The following is a 17,974-nucleotide window of genomic DNA, read 5'->3' on the forward strand; positions in this document are numbered from 1 at the left end:
CTTCTTTCCCAAGGAAATGATCCAAACATCCATGTAACTGCCTCTGTCTTGATGTTTGCTTTTGTTTTATGTACTAATTATGGATCTTTTGTACTAATTTCTGCTTTATTAATCAATATTTATGTGTGAATCGGTCTTCAATCAATGTTTTGTTTGTTGTGAGAAGTGTTCCTTTTTGGATCTTCTTGGTGGTTTAATCACTCACCCATCTGCAGTACAGACCGGGAGATTCTGTTGATTAGCATCTGTCTGTCTCAATGTTGAGATTAGGTGTGTGTGTGAGACTGCGTGTGTATACTACTATCAGTGTGTGGGTGTTTGTTTACGTCCCTTTGTATTTGTGACATGCCCACTCCTCTTCTCTTTCACTATCTCACTCCCTCTCCCTCCTTTTCCCTCTCTTGCTCCCTCTCGCCCCTCCTCTCTCTCTCAACCCTCCCTCTTTATCATTTTCCCTTGCCCATCAGTAATGGGGAGGGCAGGAAGAGGACGCTATCTGGATGCAGCAGTGACAGTGTGAGTGCACCCCTCAACATCCGCAAAGTGTCCTGGAGACAGAAGATCTTCCTGCGGGTCGCCTCGCCCATGAACAAGCCCACATCCATGCAGCACCCAGGTGTGTGTGTGTGTAACAGGCTTGCTACAATTTTTGCAGTGTGAGAGGCTGCTATATTATTTCAATGAAACCTAGGCACAAGCAGCACGGCTCCGCGAGTGTCCCGCGCTGCTCAGTGTAAAATTAGGTTAAATTCTATTTTCACGCCCGAGAACACTTAATAAAGTAGCTCACGCTGGCAAAAGTGTAGCAGGTAAAAATAGACTGTTTTCCCGAATCCCCAGTGTAGCTCCCCATCTCAAGCACAGATGGTTTGTAATTACAAACCATCCATAAGACACTGGTACAATTCAATTAAACTCAATTCAGTCCAACTTTATTTTTCCCATTGGGCAATTAAGAACAGCATAATCAGATTACAATACCCAATACAATGCATTCCCGCTCACAGTACTTTTAGTACAGAATTACAATAGGCTCGCAATATAGTCAGCAAAGTTGAAATGTATAATGAATTTGTGATGAAACATTGTGATGATTAGCATATATATCCTTGAACTCTTGTGTCCTCTCAAACACTGACTTACAACTAGGGCTGTTGCGGTGACCGTATTACCGCCACTACGGTGGTCACGAGTCATGAAGGCAGTCAAAATCCACGTGACCGTTTAGTCACGGTTATTAGGCGATTCTCCAAGCTCTGTTGCTGGTGGTCATTAGTAGCCTGCCAAACTTGCTAACTGCCTGGTACTCAGCACTCGATTGTCCCTCAAATCACTCTGACATCAATGCAAATGTAATCAAACACTTCATGAGAGCCCATGAGCTCATGTTGCGTAACATTTTTATAGGCTTTGAAATTGCGCGAGAAAACAGTGGTGGCCTCTACTAAAAATAGGAGGATCCCATCAGCTTTCTATAGGCTAGGCCTACTAAATGTATTTCCTAACTTTCCTAATATTAAGCACATTGCTTATATTTACAACAGGAGTATAGCCTACCTGGCTGGCATGAAAATGAACCACGGGAAAAGCGTCCTCCATTCGCTATTTATGTGCATAGATGGCAGGTATTTTTTTCCCGCATGCCCCTGTTTCAATACAGGTGCATGATAATGGTCCATTCTAAATCAAAACAAATTTCACATATGTATTAGTTAGTATATGTAAAGACAAGATTAAATCAAGAATAGTCTGATGGGTGACAATATTAGCCTTTTTTGTCATAGTCGCACACCTCATGTAGCCTTAACCCATAGGCCAATATGTTTTGAATGGGTTTGTATCACAACTAAAGTGGCCAAATAACTTCTTAAAATTAAACAAATTAACCTGCTTTACAAGGAGTGTAGAACCTAACTGGCATACATAAGCAGTGTGTGAGTTTCCCATTTCGTAAGATAATTTTCACCATAAATATGCATATTTTATAATAAAACCATTACATGCATAATCACATTTACGGTCACTTTTGATACGTGTTTTTCTGCTAAGGGACGTGCTTATAGCCCACTACCATGTGTGCATTGCTGCGCTTATAATGTGAAGAAATAGCCTAATAGTTTATCAACATTTTAAGCTAAACCTTCTGATCTGTTGCATCAGCCACATTGCATAAAACAGTGTTTTTGAAGCTAGTGGTCGTATAAATTTGGGATCTATCGCATCCCACAACTGTCCCAGACAATGTTTGGAATATTTATTTCTCGCAGAGAATAGAATAGATTAACTTTTGTACTAATGGGGATAGTAGATTGACATAAGCTAGTGCGTTTTCTGTTTGTGAGGCCTACTCATCTTGTTGGATGATGAAAAGTAAACGTGGACAGTTCTTCCAATATCTTCAATATGCACCTCGGAAATAAGGACGGGCGCAATTGCATCCCAGATGTCTGTCTTCACTTGTAGCCTGTGAGAAAGACCCAATCACGTGATTGAGATTTGATTTGGAGAAGGGCACAACGGCCACTTGCTGCAAAAGGCCTGGATTTTTTTAGGGTGCATTACGGCCACACAAAGGGAATGCCACTGTGATATTCTAGGCATTATCAAGTGCTTTTCAAATGGTGAATGAGAGACTGATGTAGTGTGTACAGCCTGAGCAAAAACAAAGCAGAGTTCATGCAACTTTTTTCAAATCATCATCATGCAGCTTTACAAAGTATTAAAAATCAAAACATAAATATAAATCAAAATATATAGCCCAATGTTTGTAGAACAACTAAAGTTACATGAATAACTCTAAATTAAGCATATAGGAATAGCTATTTCTTTGTTAACAGCTCAACACAGAATAGCCTCGTGTGCGCACTCCCTCAAATATCCTTTATTTTATTCAGCTTTATTCAATTGTATTCTTCATACTATAAAACAATGCCACGGTATTCTAAGCAAGTCTTGTCTACTAAATATGACATAGCCACATCACGGCCTAACATCAGGACAACTCAGAGTATGTTATTCTGTTCTTCGGAAATAGACTACATTTTCTCCATATCATGTTTCTTTAGACCTGTCTAAAATAAATAATGGATTTATTGGGAATGTGTAGGCTATATTACATGGATTTATTATTTTTTAAATGTAGATGTTCCAAAGGTCTGTATGATATGCTTGTAGGGAAGCCAGGAGATGCTAAATTGGTTTATGTTAATTTCGGTCAATTACCGTGAGACCGACAGTTATTTGCTTGACAAATAAAAATGACTGCAGTTATTTGGATATGTTGTCTCTCAGACCACTGTGATGTGATGGACCTGCTGCCCCTCTCCCCCCGCTCCTTCGACCCAAGTCTGGACCCCCTGGCCAGCCTACTGCCCACCTCGGGTGACACCTTCACTGGGAAGAGGCCCAAGAGGACGGCGGTGCACTACCGGGCCCTATGGAAGACGGCGATCCACCAGCAGATACTGCTGCTACGCATGGAGAAGGAGAACCAGAGACTGGAGGGTGAGTGAGAATGGAGCTTTAGTCATCTATTATGCAGAGACAAAGGAAACTTGTCTCTTTGCTTACACCTGTACCCAACCCCCTGTCACTCACACACACACACACACACACACACACACACACATTTTTTCCCATTCAAAATCCTATTTTCCCTAACCCAAACCCTAAATCTAATCTTTATGCCTAAAATAGCATTTGAACAATTTCAGGACATGAAAAAAGTTGGCATTGGCATTAGCCAGAGTTAGATATGAGAGAACATCGTTATCGTAAGTCAGAGTATGATATCTGAGAGGATAATAGATAGAGTTACATTAGATATCTGAAAGGATATACCGTTGAAGTCGGAAGTTTACACACACTTAGGTTGGAGTCATTACAACTCATTCAACCAATCCACAAATTTCTTGTTAACAAACTATAGTTTTGTCAAGTCGGTTATGACATCTACTTTGTGCATGACAAAAGTCATTTTTCCAACAATTGTTTACAGACAGATTAATTCACTGTATCACAATTCCAGTGGGTCAGAAGTGATAGCCTAATTGACATAATTTGAGTCAATTGGAGGTGTACCTGTGGATGTATTTCAATGCCTACCTTCAAACTCGGTGCCTCGTTGCTTGACATCAATGGGAAATCAAATCAGCCAAGACCTCAGAAAAAAAATAGTAGACCTCCACAAGTCTGGTTCATCCTTGGGAGCAAATACCAAACGCCTGAAGGTACCACATTCATCTGTACAAACAATAGTACGCAAGTATAAACACCATGGGACAGCACAGCCGTCATACCGCTCAGGAAGGAGACGTATTCTGTCTCCTAGAGATGAACGAACTTCGGTGCGAAAAGTGCAAATCAATCCCAGAACAACATCAAAGGACCTTGTGAAGATGCTGGAGGAAACCGGTACAAAAGTATCTATATTCACAGTAAAACAGTCCTATGTCGACATAACCTGAAAGGCCCTCAGCAAGGCAGAAGCCCTGCTCCAAAACCGCCATAAAAAAGCCAGACAATGGTATGCAACAAAGATGGTACTTTTTGGAGAAATGTCCCCTGGTCTGATGAAACAAAAATGGAACTGTTTGGCCATAAAGACCATCGTCACGTTTGGTGGAAAACGGGGGAGGCTTGCAAGCCGAAGAACACCATCCCAACCTTGAAGCCTGGAGGTGGCAGCATCATGTTGTGAGGGTGCTTTGCTGCAGGAGGGACTGGTGCGCTTCACAAAATTGATGGCATTATGAGGAAGGGAAATTATGTGGATATATTGAAGCAACATCTCAAGACAAGTTAAAGCAAATGGGTCTTCCATATTGACAATTACCTCAAACATACTGGCAAAATGGCTTAAGGACAACTAAGTCAAGGTATTGGAGTGGCCATCACAAAGCCCTGACCTCAATCCTATAGAAAATTTGTGGGCAGAACTGAATGCGAGCGAGGAGACCTACAAACATGACTCAGTTACACCAGCTCTGTCAGGAGGAATGGGCCAAAATTCACCTAACTTATTGTGGGAAGATTGTGGACGGCTACCTTAAACTTTTGACCCATGTTAAACAATTTAAAGGCAATGCTACCAAATACTAATTGAGTGTATGTAAGCTTCTGACCCACTGGGAATGTGATGAAAGAAATAAAAGCTGAAATAAATCATTATCTCTATTATTATTCTGACATCTCACATTCTTAAAACAAAGTGGTGATCCTAACTGACCTAAGACAGAGAATTTTTACTATAATTAAATGTCAGAAATTGTGAAAAAAACAGAGTTTAAATATAGTTGGCTAAGGTGTATGCAAACTTCCTACTTCAACTGTATACATATAAAAATTGGCCGGTTAATCGGTATCGCCTTTTTTTGGTCCTCCAATAATCGGTTTCGGTGTTGAAAAATCGTAATCGGTCGACCTCTAGTTGGGTCATTGTCCTGTTGAGTAACAAATGATATTCCCACTAAGCCCAAACCAGATGGGATGGTGTATCGCTGCAGAATGCTGTGGTAGCCATGCTTGTTAAATGTGCCTTGATTTCTAAATAAATCACAGACAGTGTCACCAGCTAAGCATAACATGTGAAGATCATCCGTTCACCCGCACCGCGTTTCACAAAGAGACAGGGGTTGGAACCAAAAATCTCCAGACCAAAGGACAAATTTCCACTGGGCTAATGTCTATTGGTTGTGTTTCTTGGCCCAAGCAAGTCTCTTATTGGTGTTCTTTAGTAGTCGTTTCTTTGCAGCAATTCGACCATGACGGCCTGATTCAGACGGTCTCCTCTAAACAGTTGATGTTGAGATGTGTCTGTTACTTGATCTCTGTGATGCATTTATTTGGGCTGCAATTTCTGAGGCTGGTAACTAATGAACTTATCCTCTGCAGAAGAGGTAACTCTGGGTCTTCCATTTCTGTGGTTGTTTTCATGATAGTCAGTGTCATCATAGCGCTTGATGGTTTTTGCGACTGTTCTTGAAGAAACTTTCAAAGTTCTTACATTTTCCGTATTGACTGACCTTCAAGTCTTTAAGTAATGATGGACTGTCGTTTCTCTTTGTGTATTTGAGCTGTTCTTTACATAATATGGACTTGGTCTTTTACCAAATAGGGCCATCTTCTGTATACCACCCTTGCCTTGTCACAACACAAGTGATTGGCTGAAACGCATTAAGAGGCTCCTCTGTCCTCCACTCGTTACCTGTATTAATGGCACCTGTTTGAACTTGTTGTCAGTATAAAATACACCTGTCCACAACCTAAAACAGTCACACTCCAAATTCCACTATGGCCAAGACCAAAGAGCTGTCAAAGGACACCAGAAACACAATTGTAGACCTGCACCAGAATGTAAGACTGAATCTGCAATAGGTAAGCAGCTTGGTTTGAAGAAATTAACTGTGGGAGCAATTATTAGGCAATGGAAGACATACAAGACCACTGATAATCTCTCTCGATCTGGGGCTCCACGCAAGATCTCACCCTGTGGGGTCAAAATGATCACAAGAACGGTGAGCAAAAATCCTAGAACCACACGGGGGGACCTAGTGAATGACCTGCAGAGAGCTGGGACCAAAGTAACAAAGCCTACCATCAGTAACACACTACGCCGCCAGGGACTCAAATCCTGCAGTGCCAGACGTGTCCCCCTGCTTAAGCCAGTACATGTCCAGGCCTGTCTGAAGTTTGCTAGAGAGCATTTGGATGATCCAGAAGAAGATTGGGAGAATGTCATATGGTCAGATGAAACCAAAATATAACTTTTTGGTAAAAACTCAACTCGTCGTGTTTGGAGGACAAAGAATGCTGAGTTGCATCCAAAGAACACCATACCTACTGTGAAGCATGGGGGTGGAAACATGCTTTGGGGCTGTTTTTCTGCAAAGGGACCAGGACGACTGATCTGTGTAAAGGAAAGAATGAATGGGGCCATGTATCATGAGATTTTGAGTGAAAACCTCCTTCCATCAGCAAGGGCATTGAAGATGAAACGTGGCTGGGTCTTTCAGCATGACAATGATCCGAAACACACCGCCCGGGCAACGAAGGAGTGGCTTCGTAAGACGCATTTCAAGGTCCTGGAGTGGCCTAACCAGTCTCCAGATCTCAACCCCATAGAAAGTCTTTGGAGGGAGTTGAAAGTCCGCGTTGCCCAGCAACAGCCCCAAAACATCACTGCTCTAGAGGAGATCTGCATGGAGGAATGGGCCAAAATACCAGCAACAGTGTGTGAAAACCTGAAAAAGACTTACAGAAAACGTTTGACCTCTGTCATTGCCAACAAAGGGTATATAACAAAGTATTGAGAAACTTTTGTTATTGACCAAATACTTATTTTCCACCATAATTTGCAAATAAATTCATTAAAAATCCTACAATGTGATTTTCTGGATTTCTTTTCTCATTTTGTCATAGTTGAAGTGTACCTATGATGAAAATTACAGGCCTCTCTCGTCTTGTTAAGTGGGAGAACTTGCACAATTGGTGGCTGACTAAATACTTTTTTGCCCCACTGTATATATATTTTTTAAAAATTGGCCAAATTGGTGTCCAAAAATACCGATTTCCGATGGTTATGCAAACTTGAAATCAGCCCTAATTAATCGGCCATTCCGATTAATCGGTCGACATCTAGCTGAAACCTGGTCCTGACAGTCCGAACGCCCCTTGCGAATAATAACGCCAGGCTCCATAGCATCAATGCTGTAAAACAGGGAATAACAACAACTAAAAATCAGAAGACATTTCAACCCTGCACAACATAAATTCACCTCCCTAGTTTAGATAAGAAAAATAACCTCATGCAATGCAATGAAAATGATTTTCACCTGAAGTGCTAGTACTGCTTGATCTGTGGCAGCGGCCTGAAGTCATCCATAGCTTTCCACCGGCACCGTACCATCCTCCAGTCCAAACAGCTGCGGATGTTGACCCCCTTCACAGTGCTGTCCTTCACAGCACTAACAATCTCAGACAAGGTGTTCACTCTGGTCTTTCTGAAGTGCTGTTTTGGCCACTGCAATTATCACAATTCAGGTCCATCTCCGTAGTTAGTGATGAAATGGTACATGTAGTTGATGACTGCGCTGCTGCCTTTGCTTGCTTGGACTGGCTCTCTTTCTGATGGGAGGTATTAGACCATTCTCCTTGTATGACTGGTGAGGAGAGTCAGGTGTGTTCTACAGGTCTTTCTGATGGGAGGCATTAGACCATTCTCCTTGTATGACTGGTGAGGAGAGTCAGGTGTGTTCTACAGGTCTTTCTGATGGGAGGCATTAGACCATTCTCCTTGTATGACTGGTGAGGAGAGTCGGGTGTGTTCTACAGGTCTTTCTGATGGGAGGCATTAGACCATTCTCCTTGTATGACTGGTGAGGAGAGTCAGGTGTGTTCTACAGGTCTTTCTGATGGGAGGCATTAGACCATTCTCCTTGTATGACTGGTGAGGAGAGTCAGGTGTGTTCTACAGGTCTTTCTGATGGGAGGCATTAGACCATTCTCCTTGTATGACTGGTGAGGAGAGTCAGGTGTGTTCTACAGGTCTTTCTGATGGGAGGCATTAGACCATTCTCCTTGTATGACTGGTGAGGAGAGTCAGGTGTGTTCTACAGGTCTTTCTGATGGGAGGCATTAGACCATTCTCCTTGTATGACTGGTGAGGAGAGTCAGGTGTGTTCTACAGGTCTTTCTGATGGGAGGCATTAGACCATTCTCCTTGTATGACTGGTGAGGAGAGTCAGGTGTGTTCTACAGGTCTTTCTGATGGGAGGCATTAGACCATTCTCCTTGTATGACTGGTGAGGAGAGTCAGGTGTGTTCTACAGGTCTTTCTGATGGAAGACATTAGACCATTCTCCTTGTATGACTGGTGAGGAGAGTCAGGTGTGTTCTACAGGTCTTTCTGATGGGAGGTATTAGACCATCCTCCTTGTATGACTGGTGAGGAGAGTCAGGTGTGTTCTACAGGTCTTTCTGATGGGAGGCATTAGACCATTCTCCTTGTATGAGGAGAGTCAGGTGTGTTCTACAGGTCTTTCTGATGGGAGGCATTAGACCATTCTCCTTGTATGACTGGTGAGGAGAGTCAGGTGTGTTCTACAGGTCCTTCTGATGGGAGGCATTAGACCATTCTCCTTGTATGACTGGTGAGGAGAGTCAGGAGTGTTTTACTGATGCTGAAAGACATACAAATATTTTAGCATTATTATACAATAGATGTGAAATGGCATTCTGCGATAACATCAGTACACACACTTCATACACAATGTTAGCTAGCTAGCCAGCCATCTATAATGTCAGCTGGCTAGCTAACAGCAAGCTTTAACTAGCAGTACAAACCGATAGCTAACATTAGGCTATAACTAGCAATGCGAAATGGCATTCTGAGAAACATCACTAACGTTACACACAATTCATACACCTAAAATAATGTTAGCTAGCAAGGCATCCATCTAACCTCAGCTAACGTTAGCTAGCTAACAGCAAGCTTTAACTTGGGGTGTTTTGTTTAGACATGTCACGTTAACGTTAACTGCAACCCCTTTCATAAAATAAGACGTCTTGTGTCGTTTCCGGTTCATTTGCGCAGCTTGTTTGGCCCATTTGTGTTTCACTGATTTCAAAACACTTCTTCCGTGACAACAACACTGTTGATTGCCGTTTCTTCCCCATCACCACTCAACAATGTCTTCTTCAATGAAAATGTTTTTACCTAAATCATGGATTTCCTCATCGTCTGATTCATTTTCAGAGTCAAGAGAGTGCCAGCATGGCACGATCGTCCTCCAGAAAGTAGTCCATCACAACGATTTTCCCACTGACCTTTGTCGATATCGCCTGATATATTCAGGGCAGCAATGTTATTGAGAGAAGTAGCAACATATTTGCAGTTCTCCATGGCTAACACTATCTGCAGTAGAAAGGATTATCTATGCATAACGAGCAGCTCATTTTATAGACACAAGATGCTACACCGCAGAACAATCTGAAAATCATCTCTCAGCATGTCCAGCCCCTCATTATCTCAGCCAATCATGGCTAGCGGGAAGGTTCCTGTCTTAATTTAACAACTTTATTTGTATTTACAGATGGAATAAAAGTTTGTTTATAAGGCACATTAACATTTTTGAGAAGGCATATGAAATGAGGAGAGGATGGCTGCTGTTTTATTGGCTCTTAACCAACTGTGCTATTTTGTTTGTTTTTTCGCATTGTTTGTAACTTATTTTGTACATAATGTTGCTGCTACCATCTCTTAAAACTGAAAAGAGCTTCTGGACATCAGAACAGCAATTACTCACCTCAAATTGAACACAGAATTTTCTTTAATGAGTTGGACGGGAAGTGTATACTCCAAACACTCGAACAGGCCCTCATCCCCATCATTCGCTGGAGAAATAAGAGATTTCGCAGAAAGAGATCAGGGTGCCTTGTGAGGATCAGAAGTGGCTAATTCATATTGTTAGCCAACGAAGCACCAACAGGACATTAAAAACTGTAATATCTTATGTTTCACCAAGTCGTGGCTGAACAACGACATGAATAACATACAGGTGGCGGGTTATCGGCAGGATAGGACAGCAGCCTCTGGTAAGACAAGGAGCGGGGGTCTATGTATATTTATAAACAACAGCTGGTGCACCATATCTAAGGACGTCTCGAGGTTTTGCTCGCCTGAGGTAGAGTATCTCATGATAAGCTATAGACCACACTATCTGCCCAAAGAGTTATCATCTGTATTTTTCATAGCTGTCTATTAACCACCACAGACCGATGCTGGCACTAAGACCACACTCAATGAGCTGTATAAGGCCATAAGCAAACACTCCTAGTGGCCGGGGACTTTAATGCAGGGAGACTTAAATCTGTTTTACCTCATTTCTATCAGCATGTTAAATGTGAAACCAGAGGGGAAAAAAACTCTAGAACACCTTTACTCCACACAAAGAGACACATGCAAAGCTCTCCCTTGCCCTCCTATTTGGAAAATCTGACCATAAAAATATCCTCCTGATTCCTGCCTACAAGGAAAACAATTAAGCAGAAAGCACCAGTGACTCAGTCTATAAAAAAGTCGTCAGATGAAGCAGATGCTAAACTACAGGACTGTTTTGCTAGCACAGACTGGAATATGTTCCGGCATTCTTCCGATTGCATTGAGGAGTACACCACATCAGTCACTGGCTTCATCAATAAGTGCATCCATGACATCATCCCAACCAGAAGCCATGTATTACAGGCAACAACCGCACTGAGCTAAAGGGTAGACCTGCCGCTTTCAAGGAGCGGGACTCTAACCCCGGAAGCTTATAAAAAGTCCCGTTATGCCCTAGAATGAACCATCAAACAGGCAAAGCATCAATACAGGACTAAGATTTAATCATACTACACCGGCTCCGATGCTCGTTGGATGTGGCAGGGCTGGCAAACTATTTCAGACTACAAAGGGAAACGCAGCCAAGAGCTGCCCAGTGACACGAGCCTACCAGACGAGCTATATAACATTATGTAAATTGTTTTATGGCAAGTATCACTGAAATATGCATGAGAGCACCAGCTGTTCCAAGCGACTGTGCGATCACACTCTCCATAGCCGATTTGAATAAGACCTTGATTCTTCACAAAAAAATACAGTTTTATATCTTTATGTTTGAAGCCTGAAATGTGGCAAAAGGTCACAAAGTTTAAAGGGGCCGAATACTTTCGCAAGGCACTGTAATACCCACATGTTTCAAGCAGACCACCATAGTCCCTGTGCCCAAGAACACTAAGGTAACCTTCCTAAATGACTACCGACCCGTAGCACTCACATCTGTAGCAATGAAATGCTTTAAAAGGCTGGTCATGGCTCACATCAACACCATCATACCAGAAACCTTAGACCCACTCCAATTTGCATACCGCCCCAACAGATCCACAGATGATGCAATCTCTATTGCACTCCACACTGCCTTTTCACACCTGGACAAAAGGAACACCTATGTGAGAATGCTGTTCATTGACTACAGCTCAGCGTTCAACACCATAGTGCCCACAAAGCTCATCACTAGGCTAAGGACCCTGGGACTAAACTCCTCCCTCTGCAACTGGATCCTGGACTTCCTGATGGGCCGTCCCCAGGTGGTAAGGGTAGGTAACAACACATCCGTCACGCTGATCCTAAACACGGGGGCCCCTCGGGTGCGTGCTCAGTCCCCTCCTGTACTCCCTGTTCAATCATGACTCTACGGCCAGGCATGACTCCAACACCATCATTAAGTTTGCCGATGACACGACAGTGGTAGGCCTGATCACCGACAACGATGAGACCACCTATAGGGAGGAGGTCAGAGACCTGCCGTGTGGTGCAAGGACAACAATCTCTCCCTCAACGTGATCAAGACAAAAGGAGATGATTGTGGACTACAGGAAAAGGAGGACCCAGCACGCCCCCATTCTCATCAACGGGGCTGTAGTGGAGCAGGTTGAGAGCTTCAACTTCCTCAGCGTCCACATCACCAACAAACTATCAAACTAGCACACAAAGACAGTCGTGAAGAGGGCAAAACCTTTTCCCCCTCAGGAGACTGAAAAGATTTGGCATGGGTCCTCAGGTTTTACATCTGCATCATCGATAAACATTTTTACGTTCAAGCGGCTCTGCTGTGAAGTCATGACTTGCGACATACGCCTAGTTTCCTGAATCGGGTCACATATAGGCTAGTAAGCATAGTTAGTTTTAGCTGGACTTGGATATCCGAGGCGATATCTAGAGTGATGTCTGATGGGATATAGTTAGCATTAGTTTGATATCTGATATAGATAGGCTATGTATAAAAACACCAAAGCTCCTGTCAAGCTGTTGTTTCTGTCTCCTGTTTATTTTGGGAGGGTCACAAAGCCCTCGCTTGCGTCTCACTTCTGTTTGTGGTTCTGGAACACAACTATTTGTAGAATGTCTGGTTGGAATACACACATTTAACAGTGAATTAACACTTTTACACCATCCAGAAACAAAACAATCGCTAGGCCCCTAGGCACTTCATACCGTATACATCCAAAATAATGACCTTCTGATGTGCTAGAAGCAGTCCCTCATTACATTTTTTAAATCTGCGATTGCCCAAAATTTTGCAAAATCAACCATGTTCTGCATTTCAAGAGAGGGCTTGCAAATTTGACCAATCACCTCACTATTACCACATAAAACTGTCAAATTATTTAGTCAAAATTATTAAAACAGTGTGCCATTTTAGTCACATCACATTTTTATTGCCTCATTAACCTACAGTTAACATAAATCACTGACTTCCATGAGCACAAACATACATATAGCCTTGTCCTACCAACATCATTTTCGGCATAACATCCGTCCGCATGATTTTCTTCCCAACAGCCAAACTGGCAGAATAACACAACAGATACAAAATCCCACCCCTTGAGAGGGCTCCAGACTAACATTTTCCCCTTAACTTTTTCAGTTGGTGGCACCAGCCCATGATTTGGTCGCACATGTTTTTTTCCACGCAATAGAAAAGAACACGAATCACCCTATAAAATAATTTACAGTGCTTTAGACTGTGTAAGTAGGATTTTACTGGGTGACTTTCACTTTTTCTTGAGTCATTTTCTATTAAGGTATATTTGATTTTACTCAAGTATGGATATTGGGTATTTTTTCCACCACTGCACGTATTGTAGTCATGTATTAATCTAACATCAAATGTAATGTCCAATTTTTTTTTTGTGCAGTTATAGCCTGCTACCCTATGCACTCGCAATTATGTGTTTCAGATCTTAAAGCCATCTCAAATATCTTGGTCGTAAAATAGTGCCTATTGAACTCGTTATTAAGAGATTTGAAAGCAGAGATTTGAAAACAGAAAGCAGAGAACAGCAGTAGTTGCTTCCAAAGCTATGTATTTCCCGCAATTGGATTTTGAAATGTTATACAATCAGTAGCCTTTTTTCTTTCTCCCGGAGCCCAAATAATGTGGCTCGCTCACCACAGCAGCAGGCCTCAGCAAAACAGGCCCCAGTGACAAAAACACGCAGAATGCGACAGTGGTAGCAGTCTGGAGCCCTGCCCTTTGGCATACTGTAGCTATATTGTAATCAAAGTTCTGTCGTAAGTAGTGGTCTGATAGGTTGAAGCAACATAACTAGCTAGCATTATCAATCTGTTATTACATGAGCGTATATATTGGAATGATACACTTTCAGATGTTTCTTGAGGTTTGTAGTATTTTTCCCTGTCAACTTGTTGGTGCAAATCCTTTCTTCTCCTGTGGAAAAGTTGCATTTGGTCTTGTTTGAATCAACATGATAAGTAAAGTGGCTCCAAATGTTGCCCCTTTTTCGTCAATGATTCGTTGCCACCAAATTGGTGACCAGTTACCGGACAGAGAGGTGACTCGTGAATGACTTGGGCATGGTATTTGTTTTACACTTTATTGCAACATTGCAATGAGAAAGCCTTACAATTCTGCTAACCTAACTAGCGTAGTAGGCGTTAAGTAAACACCTGAAACCCCCCCTACATACTGGTCTTGACGAGAAGAAGAAAGTAACTGTCTAGGGAGGTTTTCTTCTGCACTGTTCAACCAATCTGGTAAACATGGAGGAGTTAAGATGGAGTGTCAGCTTGTTAACATCCAAAAGTAACTGTCTAGGGAGGTTTTCTTCTGCACTGTTCAACCAATCTGGTAAACATGGAGGAGTTAAGATGGAGTGTCAGCTTGTTAACATCCAAAAGCAGATGTCGTGTCACAGGCTCCCTTTCCATTTCCCCTGAAAACTGGAACATCCGGTTGTTGGGGACTCGGCAGAGGCTATAATTCTGCTAAGGTCATTCATGCTTTTCATTGGACCAAACAAATAACACTGAAAAGCTCTTAATGTCTTCAAAAACTCTTGTCAAGTCCACCTACTTGTCAGATTTTAGTCACAGAGATAATTGTCTCGTTTTCTTCAACTGAAATTAAAAATCTTTTTTGTTTAGTTATAGTTTTTTGGGGGCTCTATATAGCCAGTTATCATCTTGTCACTTGCCACTGAGAAATGAAAAATGTGTCACTATTTTTGTTGGTGAAATTAACACTGCTTTGATCTCTCTCTGACCTCTTGACCTCTCTGTGTAACTTCTCTCCGCTAGCAAGTCGAGACGAGCTGCACATCCGGAAGATGAAGCTGGACTACCAGGAAGTGGGGACATGCATTAAAGACGTGCTAGCCTTCTGGGACAGGAAGCTGAGCGTTCCGGGCAGAGCCAAGGTCGTCCCGTTGGACAAAGAGGAGGTCCACAATGCAATCTCTAAGGGTGAGCGAGAATGATAAGGGTTAAGGTGTGTGTGTTGGGTGGGTGGGTGGTCCGTGTGTGTGCTGAAGTCCCCCTCTTTCTGCAGGTGCCCCACACGTCTGTTGTTTGTACGTGTGTGTGTGCGCGTTGTATGTCTGTATTAGTATGGTTGCCTGTCTTTGCTAATCTATGTATTGCATGTGTAATGTAATGTGTTTATCTTCCTACCACATCCTACACTTTCTCCATACTCCTGACACATCCAACGCTCTGTACTCCAAAACATCATCTCTGTCCCCAGGTGTCCCTAAGGGCAGGCGTGGGGAGGTGTGGCTCCTCTTCTCCCAGCAGCACCGCCTGAGACACCGTCTGCCCCCCGGCCGCCACGCCCCAGACACCCCCTACCAAGACCTGCTGAAGCAGCTCACGGCCCAGCAGCACTCCATACTAGTTGACCTGGGTATGTGCACGTGCATGCATTCACACACACACAAACAAAGACACACATGCACACTGGCACACATGCATACACACACTCCACCAGGACTTGCTGAACCAGCTCACTGCCCAGTAATACTCCATGTGTGCACATGCTTGTTTATGTACTAGAGGATGCTGGTGGGAGGAGCTATAGGAGGACAGGCTCATTGTAATGGCTGGAATGGAATAAATGGAAGGGTATCAAACATATGGAATCCGTTCCATTTATTCCATTCAAGCCATTACAATGAGCCTGTCCTCCTATAGCTTCTTCCACCAGCCTCCTCTAGTACATACCCACACAAAAGCAAACACACACCAATTGATTGATTGGTGTATTTATTTCTTATTTGAATGAATTCAATAGGTCGGACATTCCCCACCCACCAGTACTTCTCAGCCCAGCTAGGTGCAGGGCAGCTGTCCCTCTACAATCTGCTCAAGGCCTACTCTCTGTTAGACACTGAGGTGGGCTACTGCCAGGGCATCAGCTTTGTGGCAGGTATCCTGCTGTTGCACATGAGTGAGGACCAGGCCTTTGACATGCTCAAGTTCCTGATGTACGACCTGGGCTTCCGCAGGCAATACAGGCCTGACATGACTTCTCTACAGGTAGGGGGATGGATGGATGGATGGATGGAGGGAGGGAGGGAGGGAGGGAGGGAGGGAGGTGTTTGCTGGACCTCTAAGAGGACATTTCGGTAATGCTTTATTTAAAAGCCCAGTTTAAAATAAATAATAATCTGGTACTTTAATCTAGTATTCACCTGGTGTTTATATGGTATTACCTAAGAAACTGCTAGTAAATAAGGGATAAAATGATATCTCTCTTCCGCACCTGCTGTCTCGACCTCTGAATGATCGGCTATGAAAAGCCAACGGAAATGTTCTACTGAGGTGCTGACCTGTTGCACCCTCTACAACAACTGATATTATTATTTGACCCTGCTGGTCATCTATTAACGTTTGAACATCTTCAAGAACTATGTAATCTCCACCAGCACAGCCAGAAGAGGACTGGCCACCCCTCAGAGCCTGGCTCCTCTGTAGGTTTCTTCCTAGGTTCCTGTCTTTCTTGGGAGTTTTTCCTAGCCACTGTGCTTCTACATCTGCATTGCTTGTTCTTGGGGGTTTAGGCTGGGCATCTGTATAAGCTCTTTGTGACAACTGCTGTTGTAAAAAGGACTTTATAAAATACATTTGTTTGAGTGATTGGTTTCCTTTATGTAGGCAGTTATCTGTATGTATTAACAATGACAACTTGCTAGCACTTTTACCACAAATAATTCAACACAATAACATCCTGGCACAAATGGTACATAGTGACGCTTGTGTCAGTGAATCATTGGCCACTCATGTCAGGGCTCGTTCCACTTTTGCGAGCTCTGTTCAGTTTTTTCCCCCCTTTTTAAAGACAGAAGCTAGGGCAACAGTGGGTAGGAGGTGGGTTCCATTCCCCTTGAAAATAAAACAATCTCACAAGGGGGTCTCACCTGGGAAGTATGACGATGGTGTATTTATTTGTTTTTGTTAAGGATCCCCAGCTACTCTTTCTGGGGTCCAGCAACATTAAAGCCGTTAAATACAATTTCATAACACTTCTCCCAACACATTAGGTGTGTTCCCTCAGGCCACCGCTCTACTATCACATACAACAACCAACCCCATATCCAAACCTTCCAAACTGTACTGTTCGTTCTGTTAGTCTTGGCTATACATTACTAGCTTAGCCATGTAGCCTGTTCTGACTGGTAAATGCACAAGCAGGCGTGGTAATGTTTAATCTATCTGGCAACTCAGGGCTGGTTTATGGCCAACCACTGCCCTCTCAGGCCTTTAACTGTGTTCTTATTGGGCTCTGCTAAGGCCAACCCAAAGTTCACACAGGTGGAATGTTTTTCTCCATTGTTTCTTTATCAGTGTTGACAAACCTTCCACTGTTAGTAACTGGGTGAGTTAACATTTGATTTGTGATTCTTTTTCTTTTCAAGCGCTCGCTAGGTTCAACTATCGGACTATTCTGTCAGGGCTGGAGCATGCTTGCTTCACTTTAGGGTCATTCTCGCTAGGTTCAACTATCGGACTATTCTGTCAGGGCTGGAGCATGCTTGCTTCACCTTAGGGTCATTCTCGCTAGGTTCAACTATCGGACTATTCTGTCAGGGCTGGAGCATGCTTGCTTCACCTTAGGGTCATTCTCGCTAGGTTCAACTA

At 43.0% G+C, this 17,974-nt stretch overlaps 1 protein-coding gene across 2 annotated transcripts in view; it reads left to right on the top strand.

The window, feature by feature from the left end:
* The window catches only part of LOC139380166 (TBC1 domain family, member 4), a 136,077-nt gene that overhangs the window by 96,141 nt on the left and 21,962 nt on the right, over nucleotides 1-17,974 (top strand). For both annotated transcript variants that reach the window (XM_071122611.1, XM_071122609.1), the window contains 5 exons: nucleotides 468-616; nucleotides 3,292-3,504; nucleotides 15,137-15,301; nucleotides 15,582-15,740; nucleotides 16,128-16,372. In XM_071122611.1, coding sequence (XP_070978712.1) covers nucleotides 468-616; nucleotides 3,292-3,504; nucleotides 15,137-15,301; nucleotides 15,582-15,740; nucleotides 16,128-16,372 — 931 coding nt within the window. The remainder of the gene's footprint in view (nucleotides 1-467; nucleotides 617-3,291; nucleotides 3,505-15,136; nucleotides 15,302-15,581; nucleotides 15,741-16,127; nucleotides 16,373-17,974) is intronic.

This window comes from Oncorhynchus clarkii, chromosome 22, assembly GCF_045791955.1.
Source record: "Oncorhynchus clarkii lewisi isolate Uvic-CL-2024 chromosome 22, UVic_Ocla_1.0, whole genome shotgun sequence".
Taxonomy (NCBI): domain Eukaryota; kingdom Metazoa; phylum Chordata; class Actinopteri; order Salmoniformes; family Salmonidae; genus Oncorhynchus; species Oncorhynchus clarkii.